The 15,923-nt window shown below is 41.3% G+C and overlaps 1 protein-coding gene across 2 annotated transcripts in view; it reads left to right on the forward strand.

Annotated features, from left to right (window-relative positions):
- Positions 1–8,430: 8,430 nt before the first annotated feature.
- Positions 8,431–15,923, forward strand: part of MINPP1 (multiple inositol-polyphosphate phosphatase 1) — a 118,167-nt gene continuing 110,674 nt past the window's right edge. Inside the window, exons 1-2 of one of the 2 annotated variants that reach the window (XM_059170263.1) lie at positions 8,431–9,872; positions 12,613–12,810. In XM_059170263.1, the coding sequence (XP_059026246.1) occupies positions 9,236–9,872; positions 12,613–12,810 (835 nt within the window). In that variant the 5' untranslated portion in view covers positions 8,431–9,235. The remainder of the gene's footprint in view (positions 9,873–12,612; positions 12,811–15,923) is intronic. The other variant, XM_059170264.1, reaches the window with a different exon arrangement.

Raw genomic sequence — 15,923 nt, forward strand, 5'->3', positions numbered from 1 at the left:
AGGCTTTTCTTCGTTGGGAGATTTTATTTTTCAGTGTTCCAAAATTCATCGTTTATGCACCACACCCAGTGCTCCATGCAATACGTGCCTCCATTATACCCACCACCAGGCCCACCCAATCTCCCCTGGCCCCCCCAAACCCTCAGTTTGTTTCTCAGAGTCCACAGTCTGTTGGGAGATTATTTTTAAATGCATGTGTTATTTTTTTCATAAATAGAAACCACATCACTTTATTTGTTGCAGTGAGTAAGGCAAGGGAATAATTCAAGAGGGCTGCAGAAAGCTTTTTCATCCACGTAATAGAAACAATAAGCACCTTCATCATCCATCCTTTTAGTTTTCCCGTTTGATCTCTGTTCCCCACCCACGTTACTATGTTACTTCCAGAATGAAACTCTGCCCTCAGATCTTATACTAGCTGGGAGGCCAGTCTATCACTTTGCCTTAATAAGCATGGAAGTTGTTGGGAGATTTTTCATTGCTGATCCAGTCTGCTTACTTGTTAAGGATCTATTCAGATTTTCATTTTCTTTTTGAGTCAGTTTGGGTAGCTGGAGTGTTTTTACGGATTGCCTGTTCCCTCCAGGATATCCAATTTGTTTGGCATACAAATATTCATACTATTCTCTTATAATTCTTTTTATTCCTTTTATCAGTAGTAACACCCTCTCTTTAGCTTCTGATTTTATGGTGTAAGTATTCTCTTTTTTCTTTTTCTTTTTTTTTAAGATTTATTTATTTATTTGACAGACAGAGATCACAAGTTGGCAGAGAGGCAGGCAGAGAGAGGAGGAAGCTGGCTCCCTGCTGAGCAGAGAGCCCGATGTGGGGCTCAATCCCAGGACCCTGGGATCATGACCTGAGCTGAAGGCAGAGGCTTTAACCCACTGAGCCACCCAGGTGCCTCTCTTTTTTCTTAATCTAACTAAAGTTTTGTCATTTTGTCGATGTTTCCAAAGAAATAGTGTTTGGTTTCACCGATTCTATTATTTTTGTATTCTCTATATATTTTTGTTCTAATCCTTATTATCCTTATCACTTCCCTCTTCTTTATGGCTTCAAACTCAATTTAATATATTCCTGAATTACTTTTTTTCCTCAAATACCCAAAATGTAGAAATAAATAAGTACCTCTGTGCCATCAGACAAAGAATAGCCTATTCATTAGATTTACTGTTTAAATCCAGATGAACAGCTCTCATGTAATTAACAGAATATTACTATGTCTTTATGAAGACCTTCAGAAGAGGCCTAAGGTCATGGGGGAGAGCTACCCCAGACTGCATGTTAAGGGCATCCTCTAGTCTTCAGGACTGTGTCAGCCTGAGAGAGAGCAATACCACGAGCCTCTTGGCACTTACATGAAAAACTGAAATCAAGTCTCTCATTTTTAGACTATGGTGTCATCAGGGAACACATCAAAACTTGGGCTGTTTCTGTGGAAAATAAGTATGACAAGAATCCTCTGATAGTCTATAGACAACGATTCCTCCTCTTGAGAGAAAACCATGGATCTAAGTGACACCATTTTACTATAATGCGATTCTGTAACTCTCCCCAGAGATGTGCTCCTATGTCCCTAAGACTAGCTTTCTAAGGGTGTGCTGGGAAGAGTTGCCTTCTCTCTCATTCCTATTTGCATTTCTTACTTAGTGTTCACACTTCACCTTGTCTGACCCAGATCACCATGACCAGATATCTCATTCTACCCACCTCCCTCCTACTCTTCTCTGACTTGCATGCTTCATAAACCATGCTTGTACTGAGTGAGACACCCAAGGTCAGGTCTAAGGAGATGGGATCAGGTGGCTTCAGCAAAATCAAGAAAGGCATGACAGGTTTAACCGAAGGGGTTAACTGGGATCATTAATTACTTACATCAATTAGAAGACATTCTATGGAAAACAGTGAAACACTAGTTCAGACAATAAAGATGGTCATTTCCTTTGATGACAGGAAGGCCACAGGTGATATACTCCAGGTTTACTTCATCAGCTCAACGGCATCAGGAAGGACTGAGGTTCTTTCCACAATTGGCTTTGTTTTCAAGCTGGGTCCTCACTGGTTGTAAGAGGGCTGGAGCAAGTCTAATCTTTGCCTTTGCACATGCTAGTGCCCAGAGAAGTCGCCTCTTTCTCAAGTGTATCATTCTCTTGCATTGTAAGAATGAAGTTTTGTGGTTTTTTTTAAGATTATGTTTAAAATTATTGGCATCTCTGTGCTTTCAATCTGTCTCATCTTTCCAAACCAGGAATCGCTTCAATTAAAAACAAAATGTTGGTATAAAATAAAATTTTAGAAATAAGCATTGTAGAACAGAGGCTGAGCGAGCTGGGTATTTTAAAGAGTTGGATAGAGGGAGAGGTGCATAGACTAGTAGAAGGTGGGGATCTAGTGGGGTTAAATCCTGCTGGAATAGAAGTTTAGAACCAGGAGCAAAAGTTTTGAGCCAGGACTTCTTGGCCTCTCCATTTTTTTGTTTGTTTGTATCTTCTTAATTCTAAAAGATTTGTATTCTATAACTTGTCTTAGCTAAATTTTCTTAACCTTATGTTTTAAACTGTCTTGCTGAATCACTAACAAGTACTCTACCATCTCTGAAATACCCATTTTAGGCATTTCATTCACTGAATACCATCTTCTTCCCTTCCAGGACATTTAATGTGCCAACTGTAATACTCCTTTGAGTCATTAGGACCTCTGATCCACTCATCCTATAAAGTGTTGTGTATTTATCACCCTATCATGTCTTTTTAGAACCAAAGAAACTTTCTCAAAAACTACTAAGTAGACTATCCCTTCTATCTCAGTGACTGGAATTGAGTTACATGCTCTTTCCTAAACCAAAACTGGCAAGAAAAACATAGTTACCAGGATTGGTTTAAAACAATCAGGACTTTTTCTTTAAGTGGGGACATGTGGACCTTTCTGAAAGGTGAATATGTACACATTGATTCCACGAAAAAGGGGAGAATAAATGTTGAGTGGTTAGCTAATATAACTGCTACAGTTATATTATAACTATATATACATATTTATAACTATATATATTTATATATTATATAACTATATTATATACAGATATATATAATATATATCTATATATATGACTTGCAGTTATAACTGCAAGATTTATCCTTTTAGCCCCATCTACAAATGACGCTTTTTGAGATCACTATTCATTTGTCAGGAATAGGTAGGTATCAGGAAAAGAAAAACAAAGATAGCTCTCTGTCCACTAATCATATTCTAGAACTGGTTCTACTATGTACTTGTTAGATGAGATGACTTTTGGCAAGACATCTAACCTCTCTTTATTTTGATTTCCACATCTATAACATGGTCTAAATGCTGTTCTTCAGAGGTCATGGGATAACTGGGAAGGTAAAATAATTATGTTGCATAAATACAAAGCAATATTATTTCCACACTTTATCTTCCCACACTGTTTTCTATCTCATTTATTCATTCATACATACACCCTTTTAACAAATAACTGCTGACAGTCTACTTGATGTAAGGGATGGATATTTGAGTATCAAAAACTTTCCCCCGGCTCTTGCATCTAAGGTAATAACTAAGAATGAGTTAGCAGCAATTGCTTTATCTCTTGGAGTACAGAATCAGATAACGTAGTGCTAGATATAAGACAGGAAAGGTGGGGTAATGAAGGGTGTCGTTTATGGAACCATAATGGTTGCTTCTATTGGAGTGTGGACTGTCCTGTTTACTAAAATTGCTGCAAAGAAGTGTGTAAGTCCACAGATGCCAACATTGTTTTTCTAGGTTAGGGTAATGTTGGATTTTAATACTTATAGGCAAAGCAACTCAACCCAAGAAAGATGGATTTATGTTACAAGAAAATAGTGAACAGGGGAACCTGGGTGGCTCAGTTAAGTGTCTGCCTTTGGCCCAAGTCATGATTCAGGGCTCTGGGATCAAGCTCCATGTCGGGCTCTCTGCTCAGCAGGGAGACTGCTTCTCCCTCTCCCTCTGCCTGCAGCTCCCCAGGCTTGTGCTCTCTTTCTACCTCTCTCTGTCAAAGAAAGAAAGAAAGAAAGAAAGAAAGAAAGAAAGAAAGAAAGAAAGAAAACAAAAACTGAAAGGTTCATGTATGGGCTAGGGAGACAATATGAAATTGACATTAATATACTAAGTAAAAAACATTTTTTTCTGATAAAGAGCTTAATGAATAACTTTTCTCTGAAAGTTTTCTCTGTACTCAGGAATAAGGAAACACCGATGGCTTTACAGTCAGCTCATCCATGGTCTTAAAGGTCACATTCTTCAAAGAGATTTTCCAATTTTGGAAAACTAACATTTCAGAAAAATGTAAGATGTTTCAACAATCACTATTGTCTATGCTTGTTCTTGAAAACTACAGGGAAGAAGAGATTTTTCCCCCCAAGATTTATAACACATCAGTCATCTTTGTGATGGGGTAACAAGATATTTTGGAGGGCACTTCTGGAGGAAATTATGCCTCTGAGCAACAGTACTGGCATGTACAGAAAAACCAGTACAGAACAAGACTAAAAAGTGAATAGCTACAGTTTCCTCCTATTAAAAGGAAGTAGCAAAGCACAGAAAGAATGCTGGCAATTTAAATATTGTATCTGATTTCTAAAATATAGCTCAATGGATTTCGAACCAACATTTAATGGGAGAAAAGAATTCACATCAAAGTCCTACAATGTGTCAAGACACTGGAAGAGAACCTCTGTCATTATAAAATAACTCCCTTAGCAAGGCATAATAGAGAGCGTAAAAAAGCAAGTCATCTCCATCATTGTTCACAGTTCAGTGAAGTTCTACTCATCAACTGAAATACAATGTTAAACAATTCAGCTTGGCTTTTGCATGCTGGGGAACCATGTGGTGCTAAGCTACCAGAGATGCTGATTCTTTTGAACAGATACTGTTCTTTTGAACAAAGGTATCTTATCCATGGAGTCTGGTGATCTATGCAACCTCCACATTCAAGCACAGTTGAGGGACTGCTGTTGAAGCATGGATCACTCCAGCCCTGGCTATACACGCGAACCCTTCTTCTGTTGGCTGTTTCTAAACTGCAATAAAAAACAAGAAGCACTAAATTGATAACCAGGAAAGGAAAGAGGAAATATCAGGGTAGTAAGATACTAGAGTTAAAATGGTCCTGGAATAGGCACAAAGTTAGTTGCTTAATGTAGTTGTAAGATAACAAATATCTATAACAAACTGGCCATTGTCCATTTACTTGATTAGAGCAAAAGCGGTAGCAAGAAACATTTTAATTATGTTCAGTAAAATTTACAAATTGATTTGCGGCCAGAACTATATAAAGTCTTTATGTAAATTGCCTCATTTAATCCTATCAACAACCACATAACATAGATATCATGCCCAATTTATAGAAGAAAACAAATTGAAGCAACAGTTTAACTTGCTCAAGACCTCATAGATATCAAGCGAAAGCTAGAATTTGAGAACCAGAGTCTGGTTTCAGAAACTATGTTTTTAATCAGTAGTTTCTACGCTTACATAGAAAGCGTTTAGCCTTTTCCCTATCCCCCAAAGCATTTAGCCTTTTCCCTTCTTTTTTGTTTCTTCACCAGAAAGCCTCTTCTTTAGTAACCTTTAAAAAAAATGTCACAGATGTCTGTAATTTAAAATGTTGTATTTGACACCATACACTCTTTAGAATGGAAAAACTATTTCAGAAATCCTATGAATAAATAATCTGCAAAAACACCATATTCTGTAATATAGTAGATTTATTAGAAAAGTTCTATTTAAGACCAATTAGAATAATATAGAACAATAGAATTCAACTTTTTTCTTTTCCACTAGGAAGGACACAGCAGATAATGTTCACTTCTGGATAAATTTGTACAACCACTGGCAATTCAAGTCTTTCATTCTCTGTTGGATATCCAGGGCTGACCAAACAACTTTTTTATGTTTTTAAAAGATTTTTATTTATTTATTTGACAGAGAGAGAGAGAGAGATCGATCGATCACAAGTAGGCAGAGAGGCAGGCAGGGAGAGGGAAGCAGGCTCCCTGCTGAGTAGAGAGCTCGATGCGGGACTCGATCCCAGCACCCTGGGATCATGACCTGAGCTGAAGGCAGAGGCTTAACCTCTGAGCCACCCAGGGGCCCCACCAACCAACTTTTTACTTACTTCCCATTCTTCTTAGTTGCAAGTTCTTTCCCATTTTTCTCAGTTCTAAATTCAATCCATCTCTACACTCCTAAGTCCTATTCTCCCATCTCTTCAGACTATCTTGCCTCCTACATCATTGAGGAACCTGAGGCCATCAAGCTTGAAATCCATCTCAGAAAAACAAGGTCTCCTCTTGTTCTGGTCCAAATCAAATTCTCTGTGCTCTTAGTTCTCTCTCATCTCTTCAAGGAATCTGAACCATTAGTTTTCCATTCTACCTCTTATTTTGTGGTAGATTTGTCAAATACATTGCTATCATGCTCGCAGCCTCCCATGAGGGTAAGCGATCCATCCAAGGTCTTTATCAAGGGGCAACCATGTTTTATACATGCAAACTCCTGGGTACTAGCTGCTTGGACAAGGTGGGCAACTATCTCAAAAGGCCCCCAATTTACAGACTGGCCAGAGAATGAAGACTTGGCCTGGAAACGAAAAGATAAGCAGGGCCTGCTGCCTACTTAAAACTTCTCAAAGGTAGTTACTACTTTAAGAGTGAGAAACCCATTTTAAGGAAGATGAGTAGATTTTTATTATTAGAAAAGTTATGAAATGACCTTTGATGCATATCTTGCTTGTGAAAGTTAATGTTCAGTGGAAGTTTATACAGAGTTATACAGTATTTGCATTCAGTGGAATATAAATATTGGAATTATAGTATATATTGGAAATAAAAAGTGTAATATATAAATATTTTAATGTTCAGTGGAAGTTTTTACAGTGTTATACAGTATTTATACAGTAGTTGCTAGAGAGCTATGTATCTTAGCATAGAAATCACCTATAATGTTACTGGAAATTACTGACAATAATACCTTTTAAAGCAGCCTATTATACGAATTTTAAATGTCATCTGATTCTTACAATAATTCCACAATGTAGGTTCTAATATTCATAATTTTCAAATAAGGAAACTAAGCCTCAGAGAACTTGTTACTTCTGAAGGTCACTCAGTTAATGACTGGCAGAGTTTGGCGTCTGGATCCAAGGTTTATACTTTGATACTACCTCTGGCTTTTTTCTAGTGAAAAACACGAAGGCATGCTTTATCATCTGTCATCTTGGCCATAACAACAAAATGATTGGAGCTGACTTAATAAACATCTAAAAAGCGTAACAGTAACAGATGAGGAATGAGAGGAAGGAAAAAAAATCAAGGTGAGGGCAAATTTAGTGTACAGCAATGCGTGCCATTGATATTGTAAGTAGGTAGACAGGGTGTCTAAAGATTACTTCATTAGGAAGGATAGTGCCTTTGGGAAGACTTGGTAGCTCCTGAGGATACAAAAGATCAAGCATGAGAGGTGATCATTATTAGGCACATATATTAAGCAAAATACAATGACACACGACTGGCACACATGCTTGCTTAATGCACTTAGAAAATTTATCAGGCATTTCAGCCGATAAAAAGTGGGGGGGCGGGTAGGGGGGGGTGCCTGGGTGGCTCAGTGAGTTAAAGCCTCTGCCTTCAGCTCAGGTCATGGTATTAGGGTCCTGGAATCGAGCCCCGCATCGGGCTCTCTGCTCAGCAGGGAGCCTGCTTCCTCCTCTCTCTCTGCCTGCCTCTCTGTCTACTTGTGATCTCTCTCTCTGTCAAATAAATAAATAAAATCTTTAAAAAAAAAAACAAAAAAAGTAGGGGTTAGGAAGTCCATAAAGAAAAGGTACATGTTTACCAAATATTAATTTGAGCGAAGTTCTGTGAAAATATCACTGACCCGTGAATATTCAGACATTCTATAAAGTGGAATATCAAAAAAAGAACATATGTCAATGGGAAAACGGTTTCCTGCTACAGACCGTCTTAAAATCTGCAGTGGCCAAGTTGGAATCTATTCCTGATTTTACACCATTTTGTTCATCGTTTAACATTTAGAAGTACACCTCTCTGAACCGGAGGCACCTCAACAAGGAGAAAAGTAGTTAAGCCAAAGATTGGCTTACCAAGAGCAATTTAGTGGTGTCTTTGAAGGAAAAAACCCCATTACAAAGACAGGATCCACACTGCCTTGAATTTGGATCACCACATGACTTCTTTAATCTTGATTCTTTTCCCAACAAGCATACAAAATTGTGCTCAAGCGGAGAAACCAAGGCATTGTTCTGATTTGTAATACTTTTTTCCTTGGATCAAAGAGTCTGAGCATCCATCTATGAAAACACGTAGCTGTTGATCTGAGTCTGTAATTACACGGGAGCAGTTCCAGCTTGGAGGGATGGTAAGCAGAGAGCAGGTTCGCTCCACAGAGCAGATTGGCTCACACTTAATAATGCACCGATCACGGGCTATGAGTCAACATGCCAAGGGATCAGGGCTGTGCTGTCCCTACTCTGAAAGCCCCTGATGCCAACACGCACAGTCCTCCTGCGGTGCTGTGTCGCTGAGCGCAGCTCCACTGGCCCAGGCCCAGACACTACCAAAGGCTCGGGAACCGGATTTCCTGGAGAACAGAGCCTTTCTCCGGTTGTGGCCGGCCCGGCTGGACGCTCTGTTCAAACTCCAACCAGAGAACAGGTTTGGACCTCGGGAGGCAGGCTGGGGCAGAGGCCGGGGATCTGCTCTGTGAACAACAGCCTCAGGCGCCCGCAGCGTGGTTCAGAGAGCACGTTTTCCGCCCCGCAGGTGGAAAAGGCGTTACAGAGTGTCCTGTGTGGCCCGCCTCGGACACGCGGGCTCAGTCCCGCCCCAGGGCATTTCAAAGATCGGGGCAGTGGCTGAGTCAGTCCCGGAGGCGCCCGCCGCAAGGAAGCTCGCCCACGCGAGAGGCCCAGCCGACGCCAGCTCCGCTTCAGCCGCAGGTCTCCGAAGCTCCCCGGCGTTTTGCGCCGGTGCCACCGGAGCCGCAGGCAGGAGTCCCCGCGCGCCCCAGCGTTCCCGGTACGAACACCCGCATCTCGCCGCGCCGCGCAGCGAATCCTGGGGGCCCAGACCCAGCCGGAAGCACAGTCCGGGCCCGCCCCCTGCCCGCCGGAGCCGGAAATCGCTGTCCCGGCGGGTACGTCGCCCTCCGCGGGCCGCGCCGCACCATGCTCCGCGGGCCGCAGCGCTTCATCAAGGTCTCGGTGGCGCCGGTCGCTGCACTGGCTGTGGCGCTGCTCTCGTCGCTCTCGCGCTGCTCCCTCCTGGAGCCGGAGGACCCCGCGGTTTCGGCGCTCAGCCCCTACTTCGGTACCAAGACCCGCTACGAGGATGCCAACCCCGGGCTGCTGCCGGACCCCGAGGCGCCGCGGAGGGACCCCGAACTGCTGGAGGACACCTGCACCCCCGTGCAGCTGGTGGCCCTCATCCGCCACGGCACCCGCTACCCTACGGCCAAGCAGATCCGCAAGCTGCGGCAGCTGCACGGGCTGCTGCAGGCCCGCGGGCCGGGCGACGGGCGCGCTGGCTCCGCGGGCGGCCGCGACCTGGGCGCCGCGCTGGCCGACTGGCCGCTGTGGTACGCGGACTGGATGGACGGGCAGCTCGTGGAGAAGGGGCGGCAGGACATGCGACAGTTGGCGCTGCGCCTAGCCTCCCTCTTCCCGGCTCTGTTTAGCCTCGAGAACTACGGCCGCCTGCAGCTGGTCACCAGCTCCAAGCACCGCTGCGTGGACAGCGGCGCCGCCTTCCTGCAGGGGCTGTGGCAGCACTACCACCCCGGCCTGCCGCCGCCCGACGTCGCAGGTGACAGCCTGGGGCCGCCGGGGGCAGGGTGCGCTGGCTCGGTGTCCCCTCGCTCCCTCCGTCCCCAGGCCCCGGGTGCCCATCTCGTGTCGCGTGTTCAGGGCTGGGTTGTCTGTCTCCCTTGTCCCCACGCATATTCATCTGTCCGTTCATCAGGGATGATGCAGTGCACAACTTTCTGGGGCTGGACGCGCTAGCGGGCGTCGGCGGACGGGACAGGAGAGGAGACGGCCGGGCGCGGTTCTTCGTGTCCCGTTCCCAGACAGAATTGCCCCTTCTCCGAACACCAGCCCTGCCTTTCCTCCCTTCCTGGCAGCTAGTGCCAGCACTTTCCTTCCTCGAGCTTTGTTTCTGAAAACTGTTTGGGTTTTTTTACTTACCGATTCTTTTCTTTTCTTTCTTTCTTTCTTTCTTTCTTTTTTTTTTTTAATTACATTGGTTCTGGACCCACATCCCATATTAGGAAGCGACTCTCAAGCTCTCTTGACTGCTGTGCTTTTTTCCCTCTGTTTTGATCTTGTATATACTGTAGACTTACCCTCCCTGTCTCTGTGGTTCAGGGTCATACTCAGTACTTGTCTGATTTATCCCATTACTTTTGCGGAACTGGCGAGATCATCTCGTGGGGCCCTGGTATTCCCTGGTATTCCACAGGTGAAGAAGCTGAGCTCAAGAATGCCTTGTTCATTGTCCTTGGTTCATCTGAGGACCAGAGTCAGGCCTGGAATCCGTGCCAACCCTCCCCCAAAAAGTTTAGTTGTCACAGATACTAATAATAACCGATACTTAAGGCCTGCTTTATGGCTTTGTGCCAGGCATGCCTGGCATTTATTTCACTAATCCTTACAAAAGCCCTCTATTTTCCCTCTACCTAACAGATGAGGGAATTGAGCCACAGAAACACTAGTCTGCCTGTTTTTGCATGGCTAGGTATGGAGCCAGGAAATCTGATTTGGAGCTTGGTCTCTTAACCCGTATACACTACAGTCCATTCGTCCTGTAACTAGGAGTAAGGATGAAAGCATATAACATGTTTGTGCTGGAGGAATGAGCAAGGGTTAGTATTTTGTTGGCCAGTTTTTAGGTCAGAGATGACATGAGACATTGTTTAGCTTTAAACCCAAGTGAAAAATAAATTAGACTAGTTTGTCATTTTTCCAGTAGCATTTTCTCTTAACACAGTTCAGCCATCTCCAAGAAGTCATTCTTTTGATTGTGTGTTATGTTGCTGCTATGTGGGTAGTTGTCTTGGCTGACTTGTTTACTCACTTGTTGAATTGTGCTTTTTAGTGATTAATATAGTAGAAATTCCCCCCACAAATCTGTTAAATTCAGTAAATATGCAAAGCAGAATATATTTCGCTCTGGCACAGTGTATATAGTGTACACCGAAAAGGGGCTACTGGCCCTGCTGGGATGAAGTCTTAGGGATTGAACCCCTTGCCTAGCTACTTCATTATGATCTCTGTAGTGTGTGTATGTGTATATATATATATATATATATATATATATGGAGAGGGAGAGAGAGTAAGTTGCCTGTTGTGTACATCTGGGTTTTCAGGGGAGTCCACTGAATTAGATTTTGTATTATAGCAATAGGACAATACCTTTGTTTCTGTTTAAAGAACAGCAGGAATGAGTTAGTAGCAAGGACAAAGAATCCAGATCCACTTGGGAAGTTGTATTTTGAGGCCACAGAAAAATAGGACAAAGGTCACTTATTTTCCAAGTCAGGATGTTTTACCAACTATAATCCAGTTGGTAGTGACATCGGGTAGAATTATCCATTTCAGGAGATCCTGAATTAAACATGCAACATACACATAAATATGTTTTTTCAGACTCCCATCCAGAGCCAAACGGTATGACTGATTTGATTTTCTCATTTTGTAGAGAGTAGTGGTATTCTTTGTGTTTTTTTCATAGTAAATTATTGGAGAAATGATGATTGAAATCAATGTACTTTGAATTATGACAAAAAACAGGCACCCCCCCCCCAGTAGTTGAGGCATGATTGCAGATGCTTTTATTACACATATTTGCTGCCAAATTGGGAAAATAATGGAACTTAGGGATTCTAAACGGAAAACATATGGGAGTTTTAGTTATAAAATAAACCAAAAGCAGAAGCACCAAGCACGATGAAATACAGAGGACCCGAAAGGATGTTTTGTGCTGTTGTCAGTAGTTTTTGTCCAAAGCACTCTTTTGTGAAGTAACACAGTGTTGGGAAAGTTCATACAGAAAATACACTATGTAGGCTTTGGCTTAGAGGAGAAAAACAGATTTGATCTGCTGAATTAGTCTCTCAACATTGTAGTTAGGAACATTGCTAGTTTTCAGTTTGCTTTCTCCAAGTTTTCAGTGCCCAACAGAAGTAGTACTTACAAACGCGTTTCTGCACTTATTAAGCTTTTCCTGTCTGATTATTTTTGTTTTCTTTCAGAAAATATTTATTTCAACCACCTTTTTTTTTTTTTTCACCATATAGTAATGCAGTAACATTTTATCTCTGATTCCCTGTTTCTTTAGTCTTTTCTAGGATATACTTTCTTGAATTACCGCCATTACAAATGGGGAATAATTTTGCCCTGTCTCTCTTGATCATTGTGCGCTAAAGACATGCCAATAAATAAACAGGTTTTTAGTGTTTTTTCACACTTGAAACAAAATTTTTAGTAATTTGAGATTATCATTTATGTTGGTATATGTATAAACAAAGTTTTTTTTTCTGTTTCAGACATGGAGTGTGGACCTCCAAGAATTAATGATAAATTAATGAGATTCTTTGATCATTGTGAGAAGTTTTTAACTGAAGTTGAAAAGAATGCTACAGCTCTTTATCATGTAGAAGCCTTCAAAACTGGACCAGAAATGCAGAACATTTTAAAAAAGGTTGCAGCTACTTTGCAGGTGCCAGTCAGCAATTTAAATGCAGGTAATGTGCCCATTATCTTTCATTTGAACTCTGAAATAATTTTAAATGGTTCTCAAACTCCAAAAATGAAAAAATATGGAAGCTTAACATAATTCCTTTTAAAGGCCCACGATTGATTTTACATTAAGAAAATAATACACTCTTGTCAAGAAAATGGTACATATCATGTTTACTGTTTTGAGATTCATATACTTCTTTGAGCTTTATGTAATGAATGTACACGATTTTTGCTATATCCTGGAATTTTTTTGGGACAGAGGTATATAAAGCTTTGACTGTAAGCATTATTTATATAAATTACATTTTAAAAAATTATTTCCTCAAAATGATAAAAGTGGAAAATTATATAAAATTCTTTAGCTGTTTTAGCTGTTCAGAAGTGTGTATGTGTTTATGTTTTGAGGAGGGATATTAGAAAATAAAAAAAGCAAAGTAGTGTGGGCATTTTCTTTGAGGCCTTTAAGCCTAGAGATGCTAAAAAGAATGCGCATTTGTGTCTGTCAAAAGGTGTTGCAGTAGATAGTCTGCCTGTTGCAATTTGTCATGCAGCCTTGTACACTGGGGGGTACAGGGGGGCACTGTTAATAATTATGCTGGAGAAAGCAATGTCTACAATAGCCAAACTATGGAAAGAACCTAGATGTTCATCAACAGATGAATGGATAAAGACGACGTGGTGTATATATATAATGGAATACTATGCAGCCATCTAAAGAAATTAAATCTTGGGGTGCCTGGGTGGCTCAGTGGGTTAAGCCTCTGCCTTCGGCTCAGGTCATGATCTCAGAGTCCTGGGATCGAGCCCCGCATCAGTCTCTGCTCAGCGGGGAGCCTGCTTCCCCCTCTCTCTCTCTGCCTGCCTCTCTGTCTACTTGTGATCGCTGTCAAATAAAATAAATAAAATATTTAAAAAAAATGAAATCTTGCCCTTTGCAAGGACGTGGATGGAACTAGAGAGTATTATGCTGGCGAAGTAAGTCAATCAGAGAAAGACAGTTATATGATCTCTCTGATATGAGGAATTTAAGAGGTGGCAGGGGATTGTGGGGGGGGGCAGGGAAGGGAAAAATGAAACAAGATAGGATCAGGAGGGAGACAAACCACAGAGACTCTTAATCTCACAAAATAAACTGAGGGTTGTTGAGGGGAGGGAGGGTAGGGAGAAGGTGGTTGGGTTATGGACATTGGGAGGATATGTGCTATGGTGAGTGCTGTGAAATGTGTAAGACTGATGAGTCACAGACCTGTACCCTTGGGGCAAATAATACATTATATGTTAATAAAAATAAATAAAAAAAATTATGCTGGGGAAGCAGGTGGAAAGCCAGGGTACATGTGCAACTGCCAATAGGAAACAAAAAATAATGGGATTTTTTTCTGATTTCTAAGAATTCATAATTCATATAGCAAATGTCGACAGCATACAAAGATTTGGGATTTCTCATATTGTGAATAAACTTCCAAAAGGCTAGAAGTTGGGGAAATAATAGACTAGAATCACAGAGCCTGAATGCTTTATAAGCATCAAAAAAATGAAGATGCCGGGACGCCTGGGTGGCTCAGTTGGTTAAGCAGCTGCCTTCGGCTCAGGTCATGATCCCAGCGTCCTGGGATCGAGTCCCACATCGGGCTCCTTGCTCCGCAGGGAGCCTGCTTCTCCCTCTGACTCTTCCTTCCACTCTGTCTGCCTGTGCTCGCTCTCACTCACTCTCTCTCTGACAAATAAATAAATAAAATCTTTAAAAAAAAAAAAAAATGAAGATGCCTGTACTAGCATTTAAAATTGAATTTTTTTCTTTCCCCAAAGTGGCTAAACATTGTGGTCACCTCCAGAGCTTTAAAATTTATTTATTTTAGGGGCACCTGGCTAGCTTAATTGATAGGATATGTGACTCTTGATCTTAGTGCTATGAGTCCATGTTGGATGTAGAGATTATTTAAAAATAAAAATTTAAGAAATGATTTTAGAGGCAAGTAATTTAAGCCTATAGATAATAATAAAGGCTGATACAATGAATGAATGTCGATATACCCACAACTCAGTTTTATCAAATTTCAGCATGCTGCAGTTAGTTTCTTTAGGGAATTGAAGTCCATCAGTCCCTCTCTGGAAGTTTATTTCTCTTCTTTTCTTCCTAGTGGTAGTCATCATGAATTGAGCATTTAAATCACCCCATGCCAGTTTTTAATGTTTCTGTACATAAATGGTACTTTTTTTTGCAGGTTTTAAAACTTAGATGAATGGTATTGAACTATGATTTCAGTCTGAAATTTTATTTTAATTCAACTTATTTTCTATTCTTAAAATTACTTTAAAAGATTTTATTTATTTATTTGAGAGAGACCGAGACAAAGAGAGATAGCGCATGAGCAGGAGGAAGGGCAGAGGGAGCAGCGCAGTCCCTGCAGAGTGGGGAGCTCAGCACGGGGCTCGATCCTAGGACCCTGAGATCATGACCTGAGCCGAGGGCAGACGCTTAACCAGCTGAGCCACCCAGGCGTCCCTCAACTTTTTATTCTTTATTTAATGTGTGTGATTTTAGTCTTACATTTTAACTTTATGTACTGAATTCGTTTATGTAACTATACCAGTATCTAGCTATGCCTTTGGTTAGTAGGGGATTAGACTGTTGGAGATTTTTTAAAAAATAGTTTTTAGTCTCAGATTATTTGTGTTTTACTGATGAGGTGACTGAGAGCAACTTATTTTTGGAGGCAACATAAACATAGTGGTTAAAACCATTGGTTCTGGAATTGGACTGTTGTATTTGACTCTGTTTTACTGTCAACTAACTCTGTGGTCTTTACAAGTTCATTATTACCTCTAGGCCATAGTTTCTTTTTCTGTAAGGTGGGTATAGGAACTGTACCTTTCCTTTAGGATTATTCAAGGATTATGTGAAATTAATTAATGCGGAGCAATAGTACAGTGCCTAGCAGAGTAATGGCTCAAAACTACTGTAGCTATTTAAATCCTTTTGTTTTTAACATACAGGGGTGATAACATATGTATTTACTGTAACTCCTTTTTACTTAGCAGTGTATCTGTTTTATGTAGATCTCTCTCGTTTTTTCAAACTCTATGTGATTTCATAGGATATATGATTCAGATT

Source organism: Mustela lutreola, chromosome 4 (genome assembly GCF_030435805.1).
Source record: "Mustela lutreola isolate mMusLut2 chromosome 4, mMusLut2.pri, whole genome shotgun sequence".
NCBI classification, from domain to species: domain Eukaryota; kingdom Metazoa; phylum Chordata; class Mammalia; order Carnivora; family Mustelidae; genus Mustela; species Mustela lutreola.